Source organism: Salvia splendens, chromosome 1 (genome assembly GCF_004379255.2).
Source record: "Salvia splendens isolate huo1 chromosome 1, SspV2, whole genome shotgun sequence".
NCBI classification, from domain to species: Eukaryota; Viridiplantae; Streptophyta; class Magnoliopsida; order Lamiales; family Lamiaceae; genus Salvia; species Salvia splendens.
The window spans coordinates 44,432,958-44,452,817 of record NC_056032.1 but is presented as its reverse complement, the minus strand read 5'-3'; the positions used below and the strand labels follow the sequence as shown (position 1 = coordinate 44,452,817).

General features: G+C 36.2%; 2 protein-coding genes across 2 annotated transcripts; one reads left to right on the top strand and one right to left on the bottom strand.

The window, feature by feature from the left end:
- Positions 1 to 526: 526 nt before the first annotated feature.
- LOC121792501 lies at positions 527 to 1,645 on the bottom strand. The gene has a single exon (XM_042190482.1). It carries the CDS (start codon positions 1,643 to 1,645, stop codon positions 527 to 529), a length of 1,119 nt encoding a protein of 372 aa, XP_042046416.1.
- A 7,993-nt stretch (positions 1,646 to 9,638) lies between these two features.
- Positions 9,639 to 10,882, top strand: LOC121801467. The gene has a single exon (XM_042200969.1). It carries the CDS (start codon positions 9,994 to 9,996, stop codon positions 10,777 to 10,779), a length of 786 nt encoding a protein of 261 aa, XP_042056903.1. The 5' UTR covers positions 9,639 to 9,993; the 3' UTR covers positions 10,780 to 10,882.
- The last annotated feature ends 8,978 nt before the right edge of the window (positions 10,883 to 19,860 follow it).

The window sequence follows — 19,860 nt, the reverse complement described above, 5'->3', positions numbered from 1 at the left end:
GTGTGTTGCAGAGTATTGTTTGATGAGCAAATAGAGAAGCAAGGAGTGATGTTTTTTTTTTGTTTTTATAGAATGATTTGTTGAGCATTCTTGAGAATGTTGGATTATGAAATAATGAGGAAGTTCTCTAGTTTTGAGAGGTAGGAATTGTCTTCTTATTGATTAGTGTCAATCAGTATTGGACCGTCTTTGTGCTAAATGTTGGTGAGAAACTCAACGTTTGAAGTCAGTAATAAGAATTTAGACAATTTAGAATGTGATAAGAATTTGTTCATGGATTGATTCTTGGCGGACAAAAATGACAAGAATTTGGTCACATTTATTAGAAGAACAAGTAAAAGGAGTTAACAAGAATACATATAAAGTTGTTTTGTGGCATCACTATGAAATGCGAGAGCTAAAGCAACAAAACTACTCATACAACACACCAGTAAATGGTGCAAAGAAACCTCACTTTTCACAGGCAAAATGTATCATTTCCTGACAAAAAATTCCAGTGAGCATTATTAACCCAAAATTATCATCATTATCTCACACCCTTTGCTACAAACAAATGGCCAACTTCATCTAAGTAAGGCCTCACAAACCTCTCATAGAAATACAGATCCGGTACACTGCACAATGTGGCCAAACTAGGCCTCTTCTTGATCAACATCTTATCTTCCAAAGCAGCCAACACCTGCATCCGCGGCCTAAACCTATTCTCAATGCTGCAACAGAAACACAACGGGTATGCAACAACGCTCGCCATATCATACTTCCCCAAGGAAACCACCACACTCTTCACCGCCTCCATCTTCTTCACCGAAGCAGCAAAGGCCGGGGGATACTTGCTGAAGCCACTCACAATGTCAGCATCCGAGAACCCCAAACCCCGAAAAGCCTGCAGCTTGCGCTCCCAAACCTCATCGCTCATCGAGGCAATGACCCTCACAGCATGAATGTACAACCTTGACCCTGCCTGAGCCCCAAACTCCTCTGCCCTCTCCGCGGACCTCCTAACATTTTCGGGCTTCTGCAGCAGAAATCTCGGGAAAGAGTGCATCCCCGCGATGATTTGCTCCATGGGGACGCCACGGCTCTTCAAGAACTCGATGTTTGGCACCATACATTTGTCCAAATCATTGATCAAGAACCTCCCACTCTTCATCAGGAGCTTCCCAACACTAGCATCCGATCCCAACAAACCCCTGAGCAAAGATAACGCAGGGATCAGTGATTTATCAGTGCTGCGGTATAAAATCGAAGCATTACCCGCCAACAGATCGGCAATGTCGTTGTTGGAGAGCCCCAGCTCTTGGAAAATCTTGATCTTGGGCTTCACTGATTTCTCGAGATCAGCAGAGAGGAACGAAGGGTTGTATTTCACGATTCTCTCCAAATGGGAGCTCGAAAAGTCGTTTTTTTCGAGAAATGTGAAAAGGGAATCGGAATTTTTCCGGCTCTTTATACGGTTTATGACGGAGGCGGCTTCCGCAGCTGCTTCGGGAGAGAAATTGTGGCTGTGAAACAGAAAATCGTAAACTGCTGGATTGATTGTGGGTTTTCTATCGAGAGATGTGGAAAATGGAACCCTAGATTTGCAGAAATGCAGGGAATTCCTCAATGATAAATTTACGAAGTCTCTGCGCAAAAGTGGAACCATAATTACCAGAAAAGGAGCAACAAATTGAATAGCTTAATGTTGATTTTCTGCAAAAAGGGGAAAAAATCGGTAGCCTGAGAAGATGAAGCACCGTCGAAGCAAAATCGGCGTCGTTTAGGCTTGAGGATTTAATCCAAGGGTTTAAGAAATTTGTGCAGGGAAATTGCCATTAGCCCCTTCAATTTACAAATATTCACATATTTCACCACTTGAAACGAGAGAAGTTCATGCTATATTGAGTTTTTGAAATATTACTGTATTTATTTATTTATTACTCCTACTAATTTCTGTATTATACACGATTAGATAAAGTAGAATCGGAGATATACTAATAATTTAAATAAACGAATCACTGGTAATGATACTCTGTTGATGAAATTAGCCGTTTATAGTTCAAATTTATGTATCAAATAGACAAATATACTATTCGTTATAATAATTGACAATTATTGTTCTAAATATTACTAGCATTTAAAAACTAATAGCAAAACTAACAACTAGGAAATATTAGTACTATAAAAGCAAAATTCTAATAGCAAAACTAGCAACTAGGAAATATTAGTACTATAAAAGCAAAATTCATCGTTAAGTATGTTCCATCTAAGAGTGTCCACTATAGGGGAGCCCCGGCGGCTGCCGAGGAGGCGGCGCCGCGACTCACTATAGTGATGGACACGTCCAACTGCGGCTTGGAGGGGAGGACGCGGGCGTGCCAGGTAGGTGGCGGGGACGGGGCGGTGGGACCAGGGTCGCGGCTCTGCCTGCGGCGACCTGTAGCACGCCCCACCGAGCCACGGCGCGTGGAAACCTTTTTTTGTCTATTTTTTCCATTTTCTTTTATAAATACTCCATATTTCATTCTCATTCACACACATCTATACCCTTTTAAAAAAAATTATGTTAAATTATTGTATTTTTTCTAATTATTATAGTCTTATAATTTTTATTCGAATTTAATAAAAATACACCAAAAATTGATAAAATATTGTAATTTGTGGCCGTCGACATGTCATCCATTGGATTGGACAACTTTTTTGTGGCTGTGAATAACTTTTTGTGGCTGTGCCACCATCCATGTCCACTTTATAGTGGAGACTCTAAGCCGACAGCTGAAGGATAAGCCCACCATTATTGTTGGGCCATTGTATAACTTACCTTGGGCTTAAAATATTCATTTATAAGAAAATATCGAGCTTCTCACATTGGTCTTGTTCAAGTTAAATTAATTACAGTACTATTTATTTATTAATAAAATAAAATAGAAATGAAAAATAAAGAAATGTAAAAGATGAGCTGGAATCGATTTGAGGCCAATATTCCCCAATCTGCATGGAAAGTCGAGAAGCGGGTTTGTCGCTCATATTCTCTTTTCATAAAGTGATTTATGTTTTCATTGGTTAGTCATTAAATTCAACTTGATTTCACTTGTTTAAATTCACGTACTATGCTTTGTGGAAGTCATTTTCTAAAATGTGAGATAGAATTTTGAGGATCTAAATAGTTTAAAGAATTTCAGCTGGGCCGCAGACATTTTACATTGAAAACTATAAGGAATAGTTTGGTTACTAAGGCGGTAATGTTTATAAACCGGGTATCTTTGGGTGTATAATCTGTGGAAGTCGTGACTACTCACAATGCGGCCGTTTGGTTGAATATAGGTCCAATTACAAACAAGGCCAATTCCCTCATTTGGTTGACCGTATTCAAAGAGATTGTATACTTGTGATCCCTTTTTTGCCCCTAGGGTTGCAGAGGAATTTCAGGATTGCAGTCTAATAAAAGCGCGAACCCCTTTGTGAATTTTGTCATTCGCGCGGTGTTTCTCGGAGCAGCCTCCCACTGTAAAGCGGCGACTACTGCAAAATTCCTCTTATTTTGACGGGCTAAATCCCACACAAGTTAGATTATAAAATGATACTTTTGCATTATAAAATGATAGTTTGAGGGGATAAAATGATAGTTTCAAATGGTAAAATGATACTTTTGTTTAATAATGATAGTTTTAGATTTTTTGGATGGGTTGGTTAACGTCCAATCCAACCCCCTCAACCCTCTCCAATGCTAGCTATATAGATTATCGAATAGTAGTAATTATTTTATTGATGAAATTTTGAATAAGTTTACAATATTTGCAAAATTAATTTAACATTCGGCAGTATTATGAAGATCATATATGTAATTCAATTCAAAATTAAGGCCATAAGCTATTTTTCATTAATTAGTTTGTGTAGTTGTTGACCTAATAACCACTAATACGACGTATTTAGACGTTTAACACATCACTATATTACTGTATTCCGTATTAGATTATCATTTTATAAGGTAAAAGTATCATTTTATTGAACAAAAATGTCATTTTATACACCAAAAATACCTATCATTCTACCCGGCAAAAGTATCATTCTATAGGCTGAAAGTATCATTCTATCAGGAAAATGTATCATTTTATCAGTTTTATGTCATTTTGTCACGTTAAAGTATCATTTTATCAACTTATATGCAATTTCTCCAGCTAAACTATCATTTTTATAAGCTAACTGTCATTTTATCCGCTTAGATTATCATTTTATAAGGTAAAAGTATCATTTTATTAAACAAAAATGTCATTTTATTCACCAAAAATACCTATCATTCTATCGGCTGAAAGTATCATTCTATCGGCTGAAAGTATCATTCTATAGGCCGAAAGTATCATTCTATCGGAAAAAAGTATCATTTTATCAGTTTTATGTCATTTTGTCACGTTTAAGTATCATTTTATCAGCTTATATGCAATTTCTCCAGCTAAACTATCATTTTTATAAGCTAAATGTCATTTTATCCGCTTAGATTATCAGTTTATAAGGTAAAAGTATCATTTTATTAAACAAAAATGTCATTTTATTCACCAAAAATACCTATCATTCTATCGGCTGAAAGTATTATTCTATAGGCTGAAAGTATCATTCTATCGGGCAAAAGTATCATTTTATCAGTTTTATGTCATTTTGTCACATTAAAGTATCATTTTTCAGCTTATATGCAATTTCTCCAGCTAAACTATCATTTTTATTAGCTAACTGTCATTTTATCCGCTTAGATTATCATTTTATAAGGTAAAAGTATCATTTTATTAAACAAAAATGTCATTTTATACACCAAAAATACCTATCATTCTATCGGCTGAAAGTATCATTCTATCGTCTGAAAGTATCATTCTATAGGCTGAAAGTATCATTTTATCAGTTTTATGTCATTTTATACACCAAAAATACCTATCATTCTTTGGTTGGATAAAATGATACTTTTGCATCATAAAATGATAGTTTGAGTGGACAAAATGATAGATTCAAATGATAAAATGATATTTTTGTTTCATAATGATAGTTTTAGATTTTTGGATGATAAAATGATACTTTTGCATCATAAAATGATAGTTTGAGGGGACAAAATGATAGTTTCAAATGGTAAAATGATACTTTTGTTTAATAATGATAGTTTTAGATTTTTTGGATGATAAAATGATACTTTTGCATCATAAAATGATAGTTTGAGGGGATAAAATGATAGAATGATACTTTTATTTTAAAATGATTGTTTAGATTTTTTGGATGATAAAATGATACTTTTGCATTATAAAATGATAGTTTGAGGGGATAAAATGATAGTTTCAAATGATAAAATGATACTTTTGTTTAATAATGATAGTTTTAGATTTTTTGGATGATAAAATGATACTTTTGCATCATAAAATGATAGTTTGAGGGGATAAAATGATAGTTTCAAATGATAGAATGATACTTTTGTTTTAAAATGATAGTTTAGATTTTTTGGATGGGTTGGTTAACGTCCAATCCAACCCCCTCAACCCTCTCCAATGCTAGCTAAAAGAAATAACCCAGGAGGAGTTCACATTCAATGTTCCAACCACTGCCATTTTATCTATTGTACATCATGTAGGCTGCTAATATTATTTCTTGAATTAAAAAATGTATATATTTGTGCATTGGCTCCCGTCTCTGGGTGGTGAGGAGTAGCACTTTCTTCCCGTTTTCAAAAAGGGGTTTTTCAATTTGAGCTGCGAAGATTTCAAATTCGATTTGAAATGGGATGGACAATTGGGGAAAAAGGGTGTTAAACAGGCACGCCGTTCGATGTCAGCTAAAAACCTTAGAAACGGGCCTCTCCAATGCTAGCTAAAAGAAATAACACCAGTCGAATATTACATGAATAGTGCGGGCCTCAGAAGTTAAAAACGGGCCATGAACAATGTTGCTCAAGTAACCAAACAATGAGTATATTGCAGATAAAGATTATAATCTAGCTGAAACCTTATAACCAAACGACTCCTAAATTTTCTTTAAATTTTTACAAAGTGACTACTTTAAATTTTAAAAAATTATATAGGGTAGATTTTAAAAAAGTAATATTATTACTTTATTTATTGATTTTTAATAGTTTTAATAGTAAACCACATTCGTCATAGATAAAGAAACTAAATAATTGTCGTATTATTAGTGCCAAATGAGCATTATCTCATTGAAAAAATAAATTTATCAAAAATAGAGAATCACTACTGTTTTGGATGAAAGAAAGAACTATAATTGAAAATTTAATTAATTCTAACCGCATTTGATTAGGACGGATGTACGCAACTTTTTGCCAAATTAAATTAGCAAATACGGCATAATTTTCTTTCCTATATTAAAACAAAATAATGTTATCCTATACATCAACCAAATTACAATAATGTAAGATAATACAAGAAGTACTATTACTACTACTATTATTTAAAAATCTATAATTAACCCTATGTCTCTAGAGAGAGAGTAGTGGTGGATGGACCCAATATACAAGTTGAGAGGTGTAACCCTAAAGCAATAAATTATTTCCAAAGCTCTCAAGTGCATTCCCCCTTCATTGAATCATACTAATCACTTTAACTAAACTATCATACTTTTCTTCCATTTGCATCATTTTGCAACTTCCTTTTCCCATCTATATGAGAGAATAATAGTACTTGCTCATACCCTTTCTTTTCCCCCAATTGGATTATATATTTTGAGTAATACTAGCTATTTGATCTAAGATCGCTTGGTTTATCAATTTTATATTTGATTACATAAGCTGAGTTTATCAATTTTATAAGGTCAAATTGTCGAAAAATCATCTAGTTTAGTTAAATTCTAGACAATCCCACGACTTTAAAACAATAGTTAATTATATCACAATTTTAACATTTTTTCAATTGTCGCATTGATCTCAGATTTACGAGAAATTAAGTATGATGTGACAGACATAAAGTAGATCTAGTTGAAGCCACATTTTAAATTTTATGAATCAAAAAGACGTCGATTAATACCCCTAGTCACTCATGTCTTTAATTTTTACATATGTATGCGCCAAGTCAGTAAATTGAGCCACGTAGGATGTCAGAACTTTAAACCATCGGAGAATTAATAAAAATATAAAAAATTATGATACAATCGACTAATTTTAAATATTGCAGAATCGACTAGAAATTGACCGAACTTCGTTGTTTTTGGTAGCATTTCTTATTAAGTTTGCCTTCAACTTCCACTATCAAAATTTGCACTCTCTCCATGAAAAATAAACTTGTTTACAAATGAACTTGTTTAGTTCTTTACCAAAGAAAAAATGAACTTGTTTAGCTGCATAGAAAGTACACTATCAAGAAGTGAGCATATAAAGTTTTCCATTAAACACCCGAGGAAAAAGCCTAACCTCTTTATAGTGCTTGGGTCCGAAATTTTAATGTTTTCTTTAGTTTTAGCTCCTTTAATCACAATTATGTCACAACTAACTTTCTTGTATCTATCGAATTATCTAAAATAATCTTAGCTTCTAGGATCTAACAAGTTCATTCAACATCTTATTGTGAACAAATTTAATTTATTAATTATGTCACTTTAAGATGGTCTATATAAGGGTGGAATCAGGATATTATCTTGGATATATGGTGCAAATATATAAATACAATTTTTTTGAAATTTTGAGGAGTATTTAGTGATTTGTAAATATGTTAAGACACTTAAGAGGAGGCATATCATGGTGTAAAGATGGTCTAGTGGTTTTTTTTAAGGAGGATCAACGATGGTTCCCCATCTACCCCCGAAGTAACTCGGACCCCGGCCTAACGGTCGGAGGTGAAGCGTCTTACCACCGAGCTGCTCTTCGTTGTCTGGATGGGAACAAATGAGTTCACCTACCTCCCCAAGCACGGGTCTAGGCCGCCTCCCCCAAACATGGGTACAGGCTACCTCCCCCAACTCCTGGGTCCAGGCCAGTGAACCCATCACCCCCAAAATTAATCCCCAAGATGCGCCTCCCAGGGGTCGAACTCGTGACCTCCAGGATGGACGCGGTATCCAACGCCCTTTACCGCTAGGCCAAGGGGCTTGTGGTTGAGTGAGTAGTCTTTAGATAAAATTTCACAAAGTTCAAATTTTATTGACAATTTCTAGCTCACTTGATTTTTTCAAGCGTTGTTTATAGATAGCAATTTCTAGCTACCTACAAGCTCCCTGCATCATTTAAAAAGAAGAATTTTTTTTTATTCACTTGGTTCATAAACAATTTCACCCCACCAAACAACACTTGGAGAATCAATGCTTTTTTAGGTTGGTTAGTGGGAGCTCACCAAACACTTAAATTTATAATCAAACTTTTAAGAAAGGCTATACAAGGGCATGTTTGGTACCCACAATTACTTTATGTGGGATTTAATTGAAAAATAGCAATTGAGACTTATCTGGCATGGGCTCACCAAAGTGCATAAAGTATGATGGGATCATGAAACAAGTCTTGTGGGAACCAACTTTTTGCACTCATTTATTTTGAGGATTTGATTGTGTGGCACAAGAGTAAAGGCAAAGAAACTCACAACTTTTGTTAGCTGTGCATGACTCCATTATTATTTAGTTTATAGTTTTACATAAATGTAGTTGCCTCAAATATTCTTTTTTTTCAATGGATAAACATCATATGTACTTATAGTATATACATGATACATATTGATTCATTTTTTCCACATAAAATGCATTATGCATGCATGAGGCTCCATTTTTAAGAGGTGAGGGGTAACATATATATACATGATACATATTGATTCATTTTTTCCACAAAGTGATTTTATATTCTACGAAAGATAGTTTTGATAATTGATGATACAGATTTTAATATAAAATTAAAAAATTTTGTTGAAATATTGTCAATGAAAAAATGACATTAATCTCATTAGAGAAACAAATTTAATAGAGATTAATTTTTTATGATCCGACTAAAATGGAAAAAATATTACTATTCCCTATTTTACGTGGTTGAACACTTCATATTTTCATTCCCGTTGATGTTACCTTATTATGTCTCTAAATAATCATTTGCATCACATTTCTCGATTGTGTTAGGTGGTTTCATACTCACCTTTATTTTCTAAATTTGGTTAAAATTCTGTTTATTCTATCATTTTAAAAATAAGCAGTAAAAATTTCTCTACAAATTTACATTTTTCTATGATGAAATATTCCGATTTCCTATTTATAATATATTGTTGATTTGACGCACACGTATTTTAGATTGATGCCGTGATTGAGTTATTTGCTAACTGTATTATGAAAAATATTAATAATAAAATTCATGGACAATCTCATCCTTGTTAAATGTCGAATGTCGCATTCGATGCAATTTCACACAAATTAAATCGTGTGTGAAAATCGAGAGCAATTTTAATCCACAATTTTTACGTTTGATTTTTAAAATTATAAAATAAATCAGAATTTAATCAAAATTCATAACAATGAGTAACCCTTTTAATTTATAGAAAATGACTTTATCATGAAACATAATAATATATCAAAATAGCACCTCCAACTCTAAGGTAAAAGAGAAAAAGGCAAGCAATTGCCCGCACGGGCTTAACTCAGTTGGTTCCTGGGTGGTAGATTGTCCCTAAGCAGACAGGATCGAATGCTGGCAGCCGCAGTGTGGGAGTTTCACCACTGTGGTGGCTCCTTGTGTGCTGGTTACCAGTGTAAGTTCCTCCCACCTAATGGGCCGCTGAGGTACCGTGTTTGAACCCCTCCATAGCGATGTCGGGCCGGGTTATGGGGGCGCCTGGGGTGAGCGAATCACCTCTTGTCCCTAAGAAAAAGGCAAGCAACAAAAAAGCGACAACCTTTAATACCCCTCCCCCTCATTTCTTTTAAAACTTCATAACCAATCACCAAAACTCACATACAAAAACACACAACACACGCACTCCCATTACCCCAAACACAAACTAATTTGCATCAAATCATCAAAAAAAAAAAAGAAACACACAACAAAAATCAAGAATTGATCAAGGAAAAATGAGAGGTAGAGAAGGCAAAGGCCCTCCTCCCTCCACCGATCTCCTCGTATGCTTCCCCACTCGGGCTCACCTCTCCCTCATGCCCAAGCCCGTCTCCAGCCCGGCCCGGCCCCACCACCGCCGCCGCCCCTCCCTCCTCAAATCATCCAACACCACTGCCATGTGGGCCCGCCGCAAGAACCACAACGACGACGCCGACTCCGAGCCCACCTCCCCTAAAGTCACCTGCGCCGGCCAAATCAAGGTCCGCTCATCAAAGCCCAATTCCTGCAAAAACTGGCAATCCGTCATGGAAGAGATCGAGCGGATGCACAACCACCGCCGCAAGCACAAGAAGCGCCCGCCCTGGGCCGCCGCGATAGGCTTCAAGAAGGAGGCGGTGCAGTTTTTGACGTGCCTGCGCAACCTCCGCTTCGACTTCCACTGCTTCGGATCCATCCCCGCCGCCGAGATCAGCTCCGACGACGACGACGAAGAAGAATTAGACGACGACGACGACGACAAGGGCTCCTCTGGAGGAGCTGTGTTTTCGAAGTGGTTCATGATTTTGCAAGAGGAGAATAATAGTCAATTGAGGAAAGAGGAGAGTGTGGCGGCGGTTGAAGAGGCGGCGCCGCCAGCGAATGCGTTGATGCTGATGCGGTGCAGGTCGGCGCCGGCGAAGAGCTGGCTGGAGGAGAGAGAGGAAGAGAAGGGGGCGGAATTTTGTGAATTTGCGGTGGAGATTGGGAAGGAGGATTGGATTCAGGAGAGGATTTGCAGAAGCAGGAGTTGGAAGAGATGATGGTTTGATTTTTTTTTATTTTTTATGATTAAATAGTTTGTGTTAAGACATAAAACTGATTTATATTTGTGGTGGGGAAATTTGTATGTGGTTTTTATGATCAGAAGTGTACTAATTTGTGTACAGCAAGTAATTTTTCCATTTTTATTGTCATTTCATATAAATGTACAATTGCAAATTTTATCTTACCGCCAATATTTATGACCGATTTAAAAAAAAGTACTAACTAATTATAGAAAAAGAGTGTAAATTTATCATCATGGGTAAAAGTTTATTTTAGTATTATACTTCTTAGGGTAAATTACTATAGAAAAATTATGCATTTTAATCAACTTTTAGTACGTCTCGTGTATTTGCAATCAACAGTAAAAAAAACATGAATTTTAATGTTTTTCTCAATATTTCCATTAAAAATAATCTGATTTCCTATTGTAATATATTGTCGATTTGGTGTACACGTGGTTCAAATTGATGACGTTGTTGAATTTTTATTAAGTGTGTTAAGGGGTAATTTTCACGAACTTTGAAAGTATTCTTAAAAATCTTAAACTTTTGAAGCTATGCAATTTTCCTAACTTGCCCGAATCGAAATTTTTCCATAGACATGAACTGACGTGGATAGCCGTGAAATCAATGGCTTAGTCTCAATTACAAATGAAACGATATCGATTTGACGCTGAAATTTTTGATTTGATATTGAACAATATGTGCCTAATCGAATAAAATATGCCTCGTAAATCTGTCTGGTTTGAAGAATAGCCCACCGTGGAAAATTGACACTAATCTTAAATTTTGTGATTTTTTTTTTATCACTTTCAAAGTTAGTGGAAAATATCAGAATTCACTCAAAGATCATAAATTATAAGCACAATATCCCTTTTTAAAATTACAAGACGAACCAGAACTTAATTAAAAATCATGAATTTCTGATCATTTTTCCTTGTATAAATTCTAAAATTCGTGCAAAATAATAATCGTACAATTTATATGCATAATTGAGAATGGAGAATTATGAACACTGGCTTCTACAATTAGGGTTCTTGTTTTCAATTTCCTTTTTTGGGAGTATTATGTGTTACATAAGTACGTACAAATATAAGCATACAGACTGGATATTTATGTATTTTATTGTAAACCCTATTGTTTGTTCTAGGAGGTGATGTTATTGGAATTTGAAATTCGGAAACATAATACTTTTTCCTTTCCAAGATGGTTTTCTTTATTTATAAATAATTATAATCAGCTAGTATTGTTGTTTTCTGATAAAAGTAGTTATAACCATATTTTTTTTTATCGATTTTACATATCATAATACAAGTATTTAATTATATATAGTAGTTTGAGGGATCCAATCTTTTTAATAAATTTATAAACATTGAAAGTGGTGACCACATCAAGAACGTAACGTGGAGCAATAATCAAGTGAGGATGAAATGATGAAAATATTCTTTACACTAAGCGGAATTTTAGGTAGTATACAAATCTCAAAAGTGTTACAGATGTTACTTTTTCATAATTCTTAATAGTTAATTACGAACTTTAATATTCAGATTTTTGGGGATTGATACACATATAATCCCATCATTTGCTTCGTCATCAACATATTATATCTACTCAAATATATACACCAACTTTTTCCAAGTAGTAGTACATAATTGTTTTATTTTATAATAAATATCCGTTGAAATAATTACAAAAGGATTATTATAAATAGTTTTACACAAATACTTTGAAAAGGTTTCATAAAATGACAAAGAAGTAGTATATATTTGAGGTTATTTCGATAATATAAAATATAACGTCTTAATATCACAAAACTAAGTAACGAAAATAAAGTGTGTTAAAAAACTTGAATTTTATTATTAGGCAACAATTAAGGCTTGTGGACATATTTTAAATATTTTCGAGCGAAAAATTACATTATTTTATTTCATATAGTATAATTATGTGGACCAAGCCCAAATATAATGGGCCTTTTGTATTTAATAATTAATGCTGCAATTTTTAATATATTTACTCTGAAATTTAAGTGGACCCTAGATTCTTTAAGCCCAGTAAATAATGGGCTTTGGAAGCCCAACAATAGTTCATTATTTGAAATTCGACCCACCTTATATCTGTTAGGTAGACCGCATCGGGCTTAAATGAAAGGCAAGTGTCCTAATTAGCAGATGCAGCAGATGCACCCTAATATATACACAAAAATAAAAATCGTTTTAATTGAACATCGAAATCGGAGTAATTGCTAGGTATATTGAGTTAAACTTAAAATGTCAAAATTAAAATGACAATTTTTTTTAAATAAATGGAAATAATAGTACTAACGTAAATAATTTTTTTAAGATACAATTATATTATACCCCATGTTTTCCGCTAGATTCGTCGGAGTGTGTTAAGAGATGATTTCTCTTAACAAGATTCCGGCGTCCCGATTGCAATCGTCGGAGGGATAAAAGGTAGTCGCGAGAGTTTTGTCCGTCGTTCAAACCAAGAACAATACGAAATTGAAATAAAAGCGATATTTCTTGATCGAATAAAGAGAATAACAATAGTCATATTTATAATAAGGATACTAACTTAATGAGCAAGACAAAAGATATGAAAAAAATATGCACTCCCTAAATATATAAATAATGCAACTAAATAATAATGCAAGATATGAAAGATATATGAAATAATAAACGTATCAACTCTCCCGCGGTTAAAATCCACCTTGTTCTCAAGGTAGGAACCACGACACAACGAAGAGCGACGCGAACAGAAGCTTTGGCGAGCTCTCCCCTCCTGGATCAAACGCACACCGAATGGTTAAGCGTCTCCCTTCACCAATTCCTCGGCGACCAGCTTGGCCGCTTGATTTTATATACTCCCCACCAGATATCCACCCAAACATGATAAATCCATCCTGGAATAAGATTTCCATGACTTCCTTTCGTATGGGTAGTGAACCTAAGCCTCGATTCAACAAGGGCAGCAAAATAGAAACATGCGGCAGATTCTTATCATCATACACCATATTTTTCTCGGCCGTTGCCTCAACGAGCACTTGCGGCGACTCCTCGACGTTCTTGACGATCTCTTCAAGGACCTTATCGTTTGGAACATCAAGAGTAGCACCAACATTGTGAGTAGCGTTGTTGGGAACTATGCCGTCGGAAACATCCTCACCAAATACCATCGTGGGAGTATTATCAGCGGACAGCGGTGATGGCAGCGGGGCAGCAGCGAGCAGCGTCGCTGTTACTGCTGAGCGGCAGTGACTCGACGGCCACCAACTCAAGGGTGAGCGTGGCAGTGTTGGCGGCAGCGGTGGGTGCAGCGAATGGTTGGAAAAATGCAGCGGTTGTGGTGGTCAATATTCTGGCTGCCATGGATGATAACCAACTTCAGGGATACGTTGCTGTATGTGAAGATTCATGCCACTATAAGGCAGGCGTGCGTGAGGGCTTATACTCGGGCTGCCATGGGGGGTACCCGAAGGTCGAATATCGCGGCTGCGCGACTGGATCCCAACCATTATCTGGCTGTCGAGCAGGTTGGTAGTCTGGTTGATCCCAACATGAGGGCCGGTACGGTGAGTGTTGGCCGTATTGCTGAAGTCCGAGATGCCGGTGTTGGATGGGTGGGTTCCAACAAGTTGTTGGGTATTGTGGCAGGGGATGCAGCGTCGGGCTTGGTTCGGCGGTGTAGCAGGGCTGGTGGCCGGTGGCCTGGAATGGCGGTTGTGCGGCGGTGTACAGCATGGCCGCGTCGGGTGGATCAGGTTCGGGCCGGAGCGGAGAGTGCGTTGCTGCTACCCTGCGCTCATGCTCAACCAATCGGGTCTCGAGTCGGGCGAGCCAAGCGTGGATATATTCCAACGTTGCTGTTGTTGAATTCAGTTGCAAGCCTTCAGATGCTTGCGATATCTCCGGCCATGAACGGAGATTGACTTCGGCCATGAGTTCGAGTATGAAAGCACTAATTAAGAGATGATTTCTCTTAACAAGATTCCGGCGTCGCGATTGCAATCGTCGGAGGGATAAAAAGTAGTCGGAGGGATAAAAAGTAGTCGCGAGAGCTTTGCCCGTCGATCAAACCAAGAACAATACGTAATTGAAATAAAAGCGTGAAACTAAAATAAAAGGATAATTGATATTTCTTGATTGAATAAAGAGAACAACAATAGCCCTATTTATAATAAGAATACTAACTTAATGAGCAAGACAAAAGATATGAAAAAAATATGCACTCCCTAAATATCTAACTAAATAATGCAACTAAATAATAATGCAAAATATAAAAGATATATGAAATAATAAACGTATCAGAGTGCTTGGACTTATATGTAGTGTTTATTCATTTACATGTTTAAATAAATATACATAAACTTTTTTCATTCCATCAACTAGTCACCGATCGATAATCATTAATTCGCTCTTCATTGGCTAAAAAATACACAATTTATTCATTTTATACATACAACAATAAATATCACTATCAACCCAAAGAAGGGGTTACACGCGTTTCATTTTCGTACAACGAAAATATGTCACTTTTAGGTTGGATGTTACCACTATCATACCCCATTGCTAAATTAATAGAATTATGAAATATTTTTCCAAACTTAGGAATAAAGGTGGAACAAAATAGCCGCAATTTTCAAATATTCCTGACCGAAATACGTGGGGAATTCGGATCTTAAAAGTTGGGAATTTGATTGAGTTGGCCAATGCCTCCACCAAAAGGAATATAATATTTTTTAAATAAATTAATACATAAAATCCAACAGATTTTTAAATATTTTTATATAATTCGGTTAGCAAAATATTTCTCTGACGTGCAAGTTCCTGAGCACACGCTGGTCACTCGAAAAATGTGAATATATAAGTGCCAAACGTTGTACGAAAAGGATATCCTACTCCAACACTCCTACTTCATTTCTACTCCAAAACTCACGAATACAATAAAACAAAATAATGTTATAAATATGTAAATGATGGTGGAATTTTATAATATTATTTTATTGTATTGTGAGTGTTGGAGTAGAAATGAAATAGGAGTGTTGGAATAGGAGATCCGCATTGAACGTCGTAAAAGTAGTATAGTATATTTGTTGAGTGTGTGTATTCGAAAGGGGGAGTTTTTTTTAGTTGCAGCTAACAGAAATGTGGTTGAACTAATCAATCCAAATAGTTAATTTTTAACTATATATCAGCAAAAAAAAAATTAAATGGAAATCAACCAGCTCTTAATTAAAATAGGCACAAATCGAGATTTGAAAAGAATATAACGTGAAGATTGTGGGAGAGAATATTCAAACATGTGTAGCAGCTACGGTTAGACTTTATCAAAATTACATGTTAATATATATGTATTCATTTGTTTTATTCACTAAATAATATCTTAAAGATGTTGATCTCAATATTTTTTGGGGGGATAAAGGGATAATAGTAATATGGAGTAATACATTTGGTAACTTGTCCAGTAATCTTTCAATTAATATTTACATTTTACACTCAAATAAATTAAATAATTCAGTCGGTGTTTATGATTATATATTCATTTCAAACATGAATATATTGCCAGAATATATACAAACTATATTATTCGCCAACATGCCACTAAATAATGCAGCAGGTGTAAATGATGATTTTAAGCTCAATTATTGTTCAAATTAAACGAATATTTATTACTCCCCAAAAATATAAATTAACACCTGAATTAAATATATAACCACATATAATTAGTTACAAGGAATAATAATTAAATAGACACTAAAAAAAAGGAAAGAGCATCAAATGTGTACGTACTCTACTTTCCAATATTCGAATACTCATTTAGATCTTGAAATTAACGTGACGGCGGCGATACCAACCATCTAATTGCAATTTGTCCTTGTTAACCTACCTTTTTACCCAAACTTAGGCAATTTTTAATTAACCTAGCCACTTATACTGATTCCCTTAATTAATTAAACTAATAGTACTTTATTTCTTGTAGCCCACTATTCCGATTAATGAATAAATAGTGTTTACCAAATTAATTTATCTAGAGTCGACTATATTACGATACATCGTTATACATCGATGTTTTTAGACAGTAGTACTGTAGTAGATCATATCAATTTCAATAATTAAGATATAATAAAATAATTGCCAAATTAGCAAAATAAATGAAAATGAGTGGATTCGATAAGTTAGTGGAATATGAGTCTCACTTATATATATTAGTTTTATAATAAAATGTGTGGGTGAAATAAATTGGTGGAATGTGAGGTATATTTACCATTTATGGTAAAAGTAAAATATGACACTTATTCAGCTGCAGACGTAAATGGCAAAACAAAACTCTTATTTAAGGACGAAGAGTGTATGTATCATAAATTTTTCAATTTCTCAATTGTCTCATAACCAAAAAAATCTAATATTCCATTGATGTCTTTAGTAGTTTTTCTTGCCTTGTTGGTCAGTTAAAAAACACAATCCAGAGACTATACATCAATAAACGAAGACGAAGGCACATAGAATGCTAATGTTTTGTCTAGACAATTCAAAGAGGGATAACATCAGTTACTTCCATCAATTTAAGGCACTTTCTGAGTTTTCTCATGAACTTCGAAAATAATCAATTAAATCACAAACTTCTGAGTCACGTGTAATTTTCTCAACCCTTCTTTTTTTTGGTGAAATTTAGCTGACGTGTCACGCTGATAAATCTATGTGGAATACGTTGGGAAACCTGACGTGAGAAAATTACACAAAATTTAAAAATTTTATGAGTTAGAGCATCCAAAATGGCGGCCGTCCGCCATTAGGCGTGGGAGGGACTGATACGGACGTCCACTGTGGACACCGGAGTTCCGCGGCATTCCGACGACGTCCGTCGTGACGTCCGCCATTGCGGGTTCCCGACGGACGTCCCGAATTTTCATTTTAAAAAAACTCTATATATACGGCTCGTTGAACTTCATTTCATTCGCACCACTTGTTTTAACGAGTTTCTTTCTCTACGTTTCTGATGACGTACGTCGGCGAATTATAGAACAGTTGCGGGCCGTTACGTCCATGGAGATAAATCGAACGATACAAGCGTCCTTGCAGCAGCAGCCGGCGGTACCTCGACCCATCCATCGTCCAACTATAGTACCCCGGGACCACATCGCTGCACACCGTCGGTTGTATGAGGACTACTTCGCTCCAGAGCCGCGATTTGGGGAGAACATGTTCCGGCGACGTTTTAGGATGCATCGTCCGCTATTTCTGCGTATCGTGAGTTATTTAGAGCGTCGATACGAGTATTTCAGGATGAGGGAGGATATGGTGGGTAAACCCGGCCACACGCCCATACAGAAGTGCACTGCCGCAATCAGGCAGCTGGCATACGGAGGTGCAACCGAAATGTTTGATGAGTATCTCCACATCGGCAAGACGACTGCCAGCGATTGTCTGAAGTATTTTTGTGAGGGCGTTAGGGAGATATTCGGGGATGTGTATCATTGGGCAGCATAGATTGTATGCATTGGGAGTGGAAGAACTGCCCCGCCGCCTAAAAAGGGGTGTACACTACCGGTTTCAAGGGCAAGAATCTCACGATGATCCTTGAAACGGTAGTTGACTACCGGCTGTGGATTTGGCATGCGTATTTTGGAGTAGCCGGGTCGAACAACGACATCAATGTCATCCAGTCATCACCCCTTTTCAACGACCAGTGTATGGGTGTTGGTCCGGCCGTCAGTTTCATCGCCAACGGCAACCAGCACAACATGTGCTATTATTTGGCGGATGGGATATACGCTATGTGGCCCATCTTTGTGAAGACGATCAGATTCCCCACAGAAGAAAAGAAGGTTTATTTTGCGGATCGTCAGAAGGCAGCAAGCAAGGATGTAGAGCGGCATTTGGTATGCTCCAGGCTCAATGGGCGGCACTGAAGGGTCCATCACGACTGTGTTATATTGACAACATCGCTGATATCATGTACGCATGTATTATCATGCACAACATGATTGTCGAAGATGAAGGTCCAACACTGACTGATTGGGCAAATGATGATGTTGATGCTGCCGGTTCAAGCCACGGCGTGGCCACCGCCAATGTATGTATGTGGATACCCCATGAAGAGGCCGATCGAGTCCGTGCATTTGCCGACATGCGCCAACGACAAGCCCATATTCGACTCCAGAACGGTATTATTGAAGAGATATGGACGCGGAGGGGTCGTCGTTGATATTTATAATGTAATTTGTTTAGATTTTTTTTGTTGAAATGTACTTTTTTTATTTTTTTTATTTTTTTATTTAATGGAATTATCATTGCACTTTCTTCGTCCGTATTCGTGTCGATATTTTAATTCCGTAAATTGTTTAATTTGGTTAATTTGTGAATTTTTATTATTGAGTTAGATACATGGAGATAATAAAAAAATACTACTAGTATATGATTTTTATTTATAAATAGTTTTAATTTTTGTGAATATAATCTCATATAGTAGTACCTTTCTCTCTGAATCATTTTCCTTCAATTCACACTCAACATCAAACTGGCCAACCATTTTTCTCTCACTTTCAGTGTGTGTGTGTTTGAGTTTGACCCGTCGCCACCTACCAGCAGCTTCCTTCCTCTGCTCCAATCCCGGTCCCACCACCCCTCTTTTCTTTTAATGGCGTAAACAAAATGCAAACCTCTTTTTTAACTGCCTTTATTTAATCTCTCCTCTTCTCCCCTTTCACCCCTTTTTTTTCCACCTCCCAAAACCCTACTTCTCATGAGAGCTACACCAGTCTCTCTCTCTCTCTCTCTCTAAACCAATCCATGAGAGAGAAAGGATGAACTCATTCTTAGATAGATGTGTGTTTGTGTGAGTGTGATATTTATGCTTATATATGTGAAGCTTTTTTTTTGTCTGATTTGGAAGAGATGGTGTGATCTTACCTTTTACATGCAGTTTTCCTCAGATTCTCTCCCCTTTTTCTCTTCAACTTTTGCAACCATCAATTTCTGCTTGCTGCTGCTGGTTTACCAACTCCATCAATAACACCATCTTTAAGACTTTAAGCACCTCTCCCTCTCTCTCTCTCTCTCTCTAGAAATTGATTGAGCC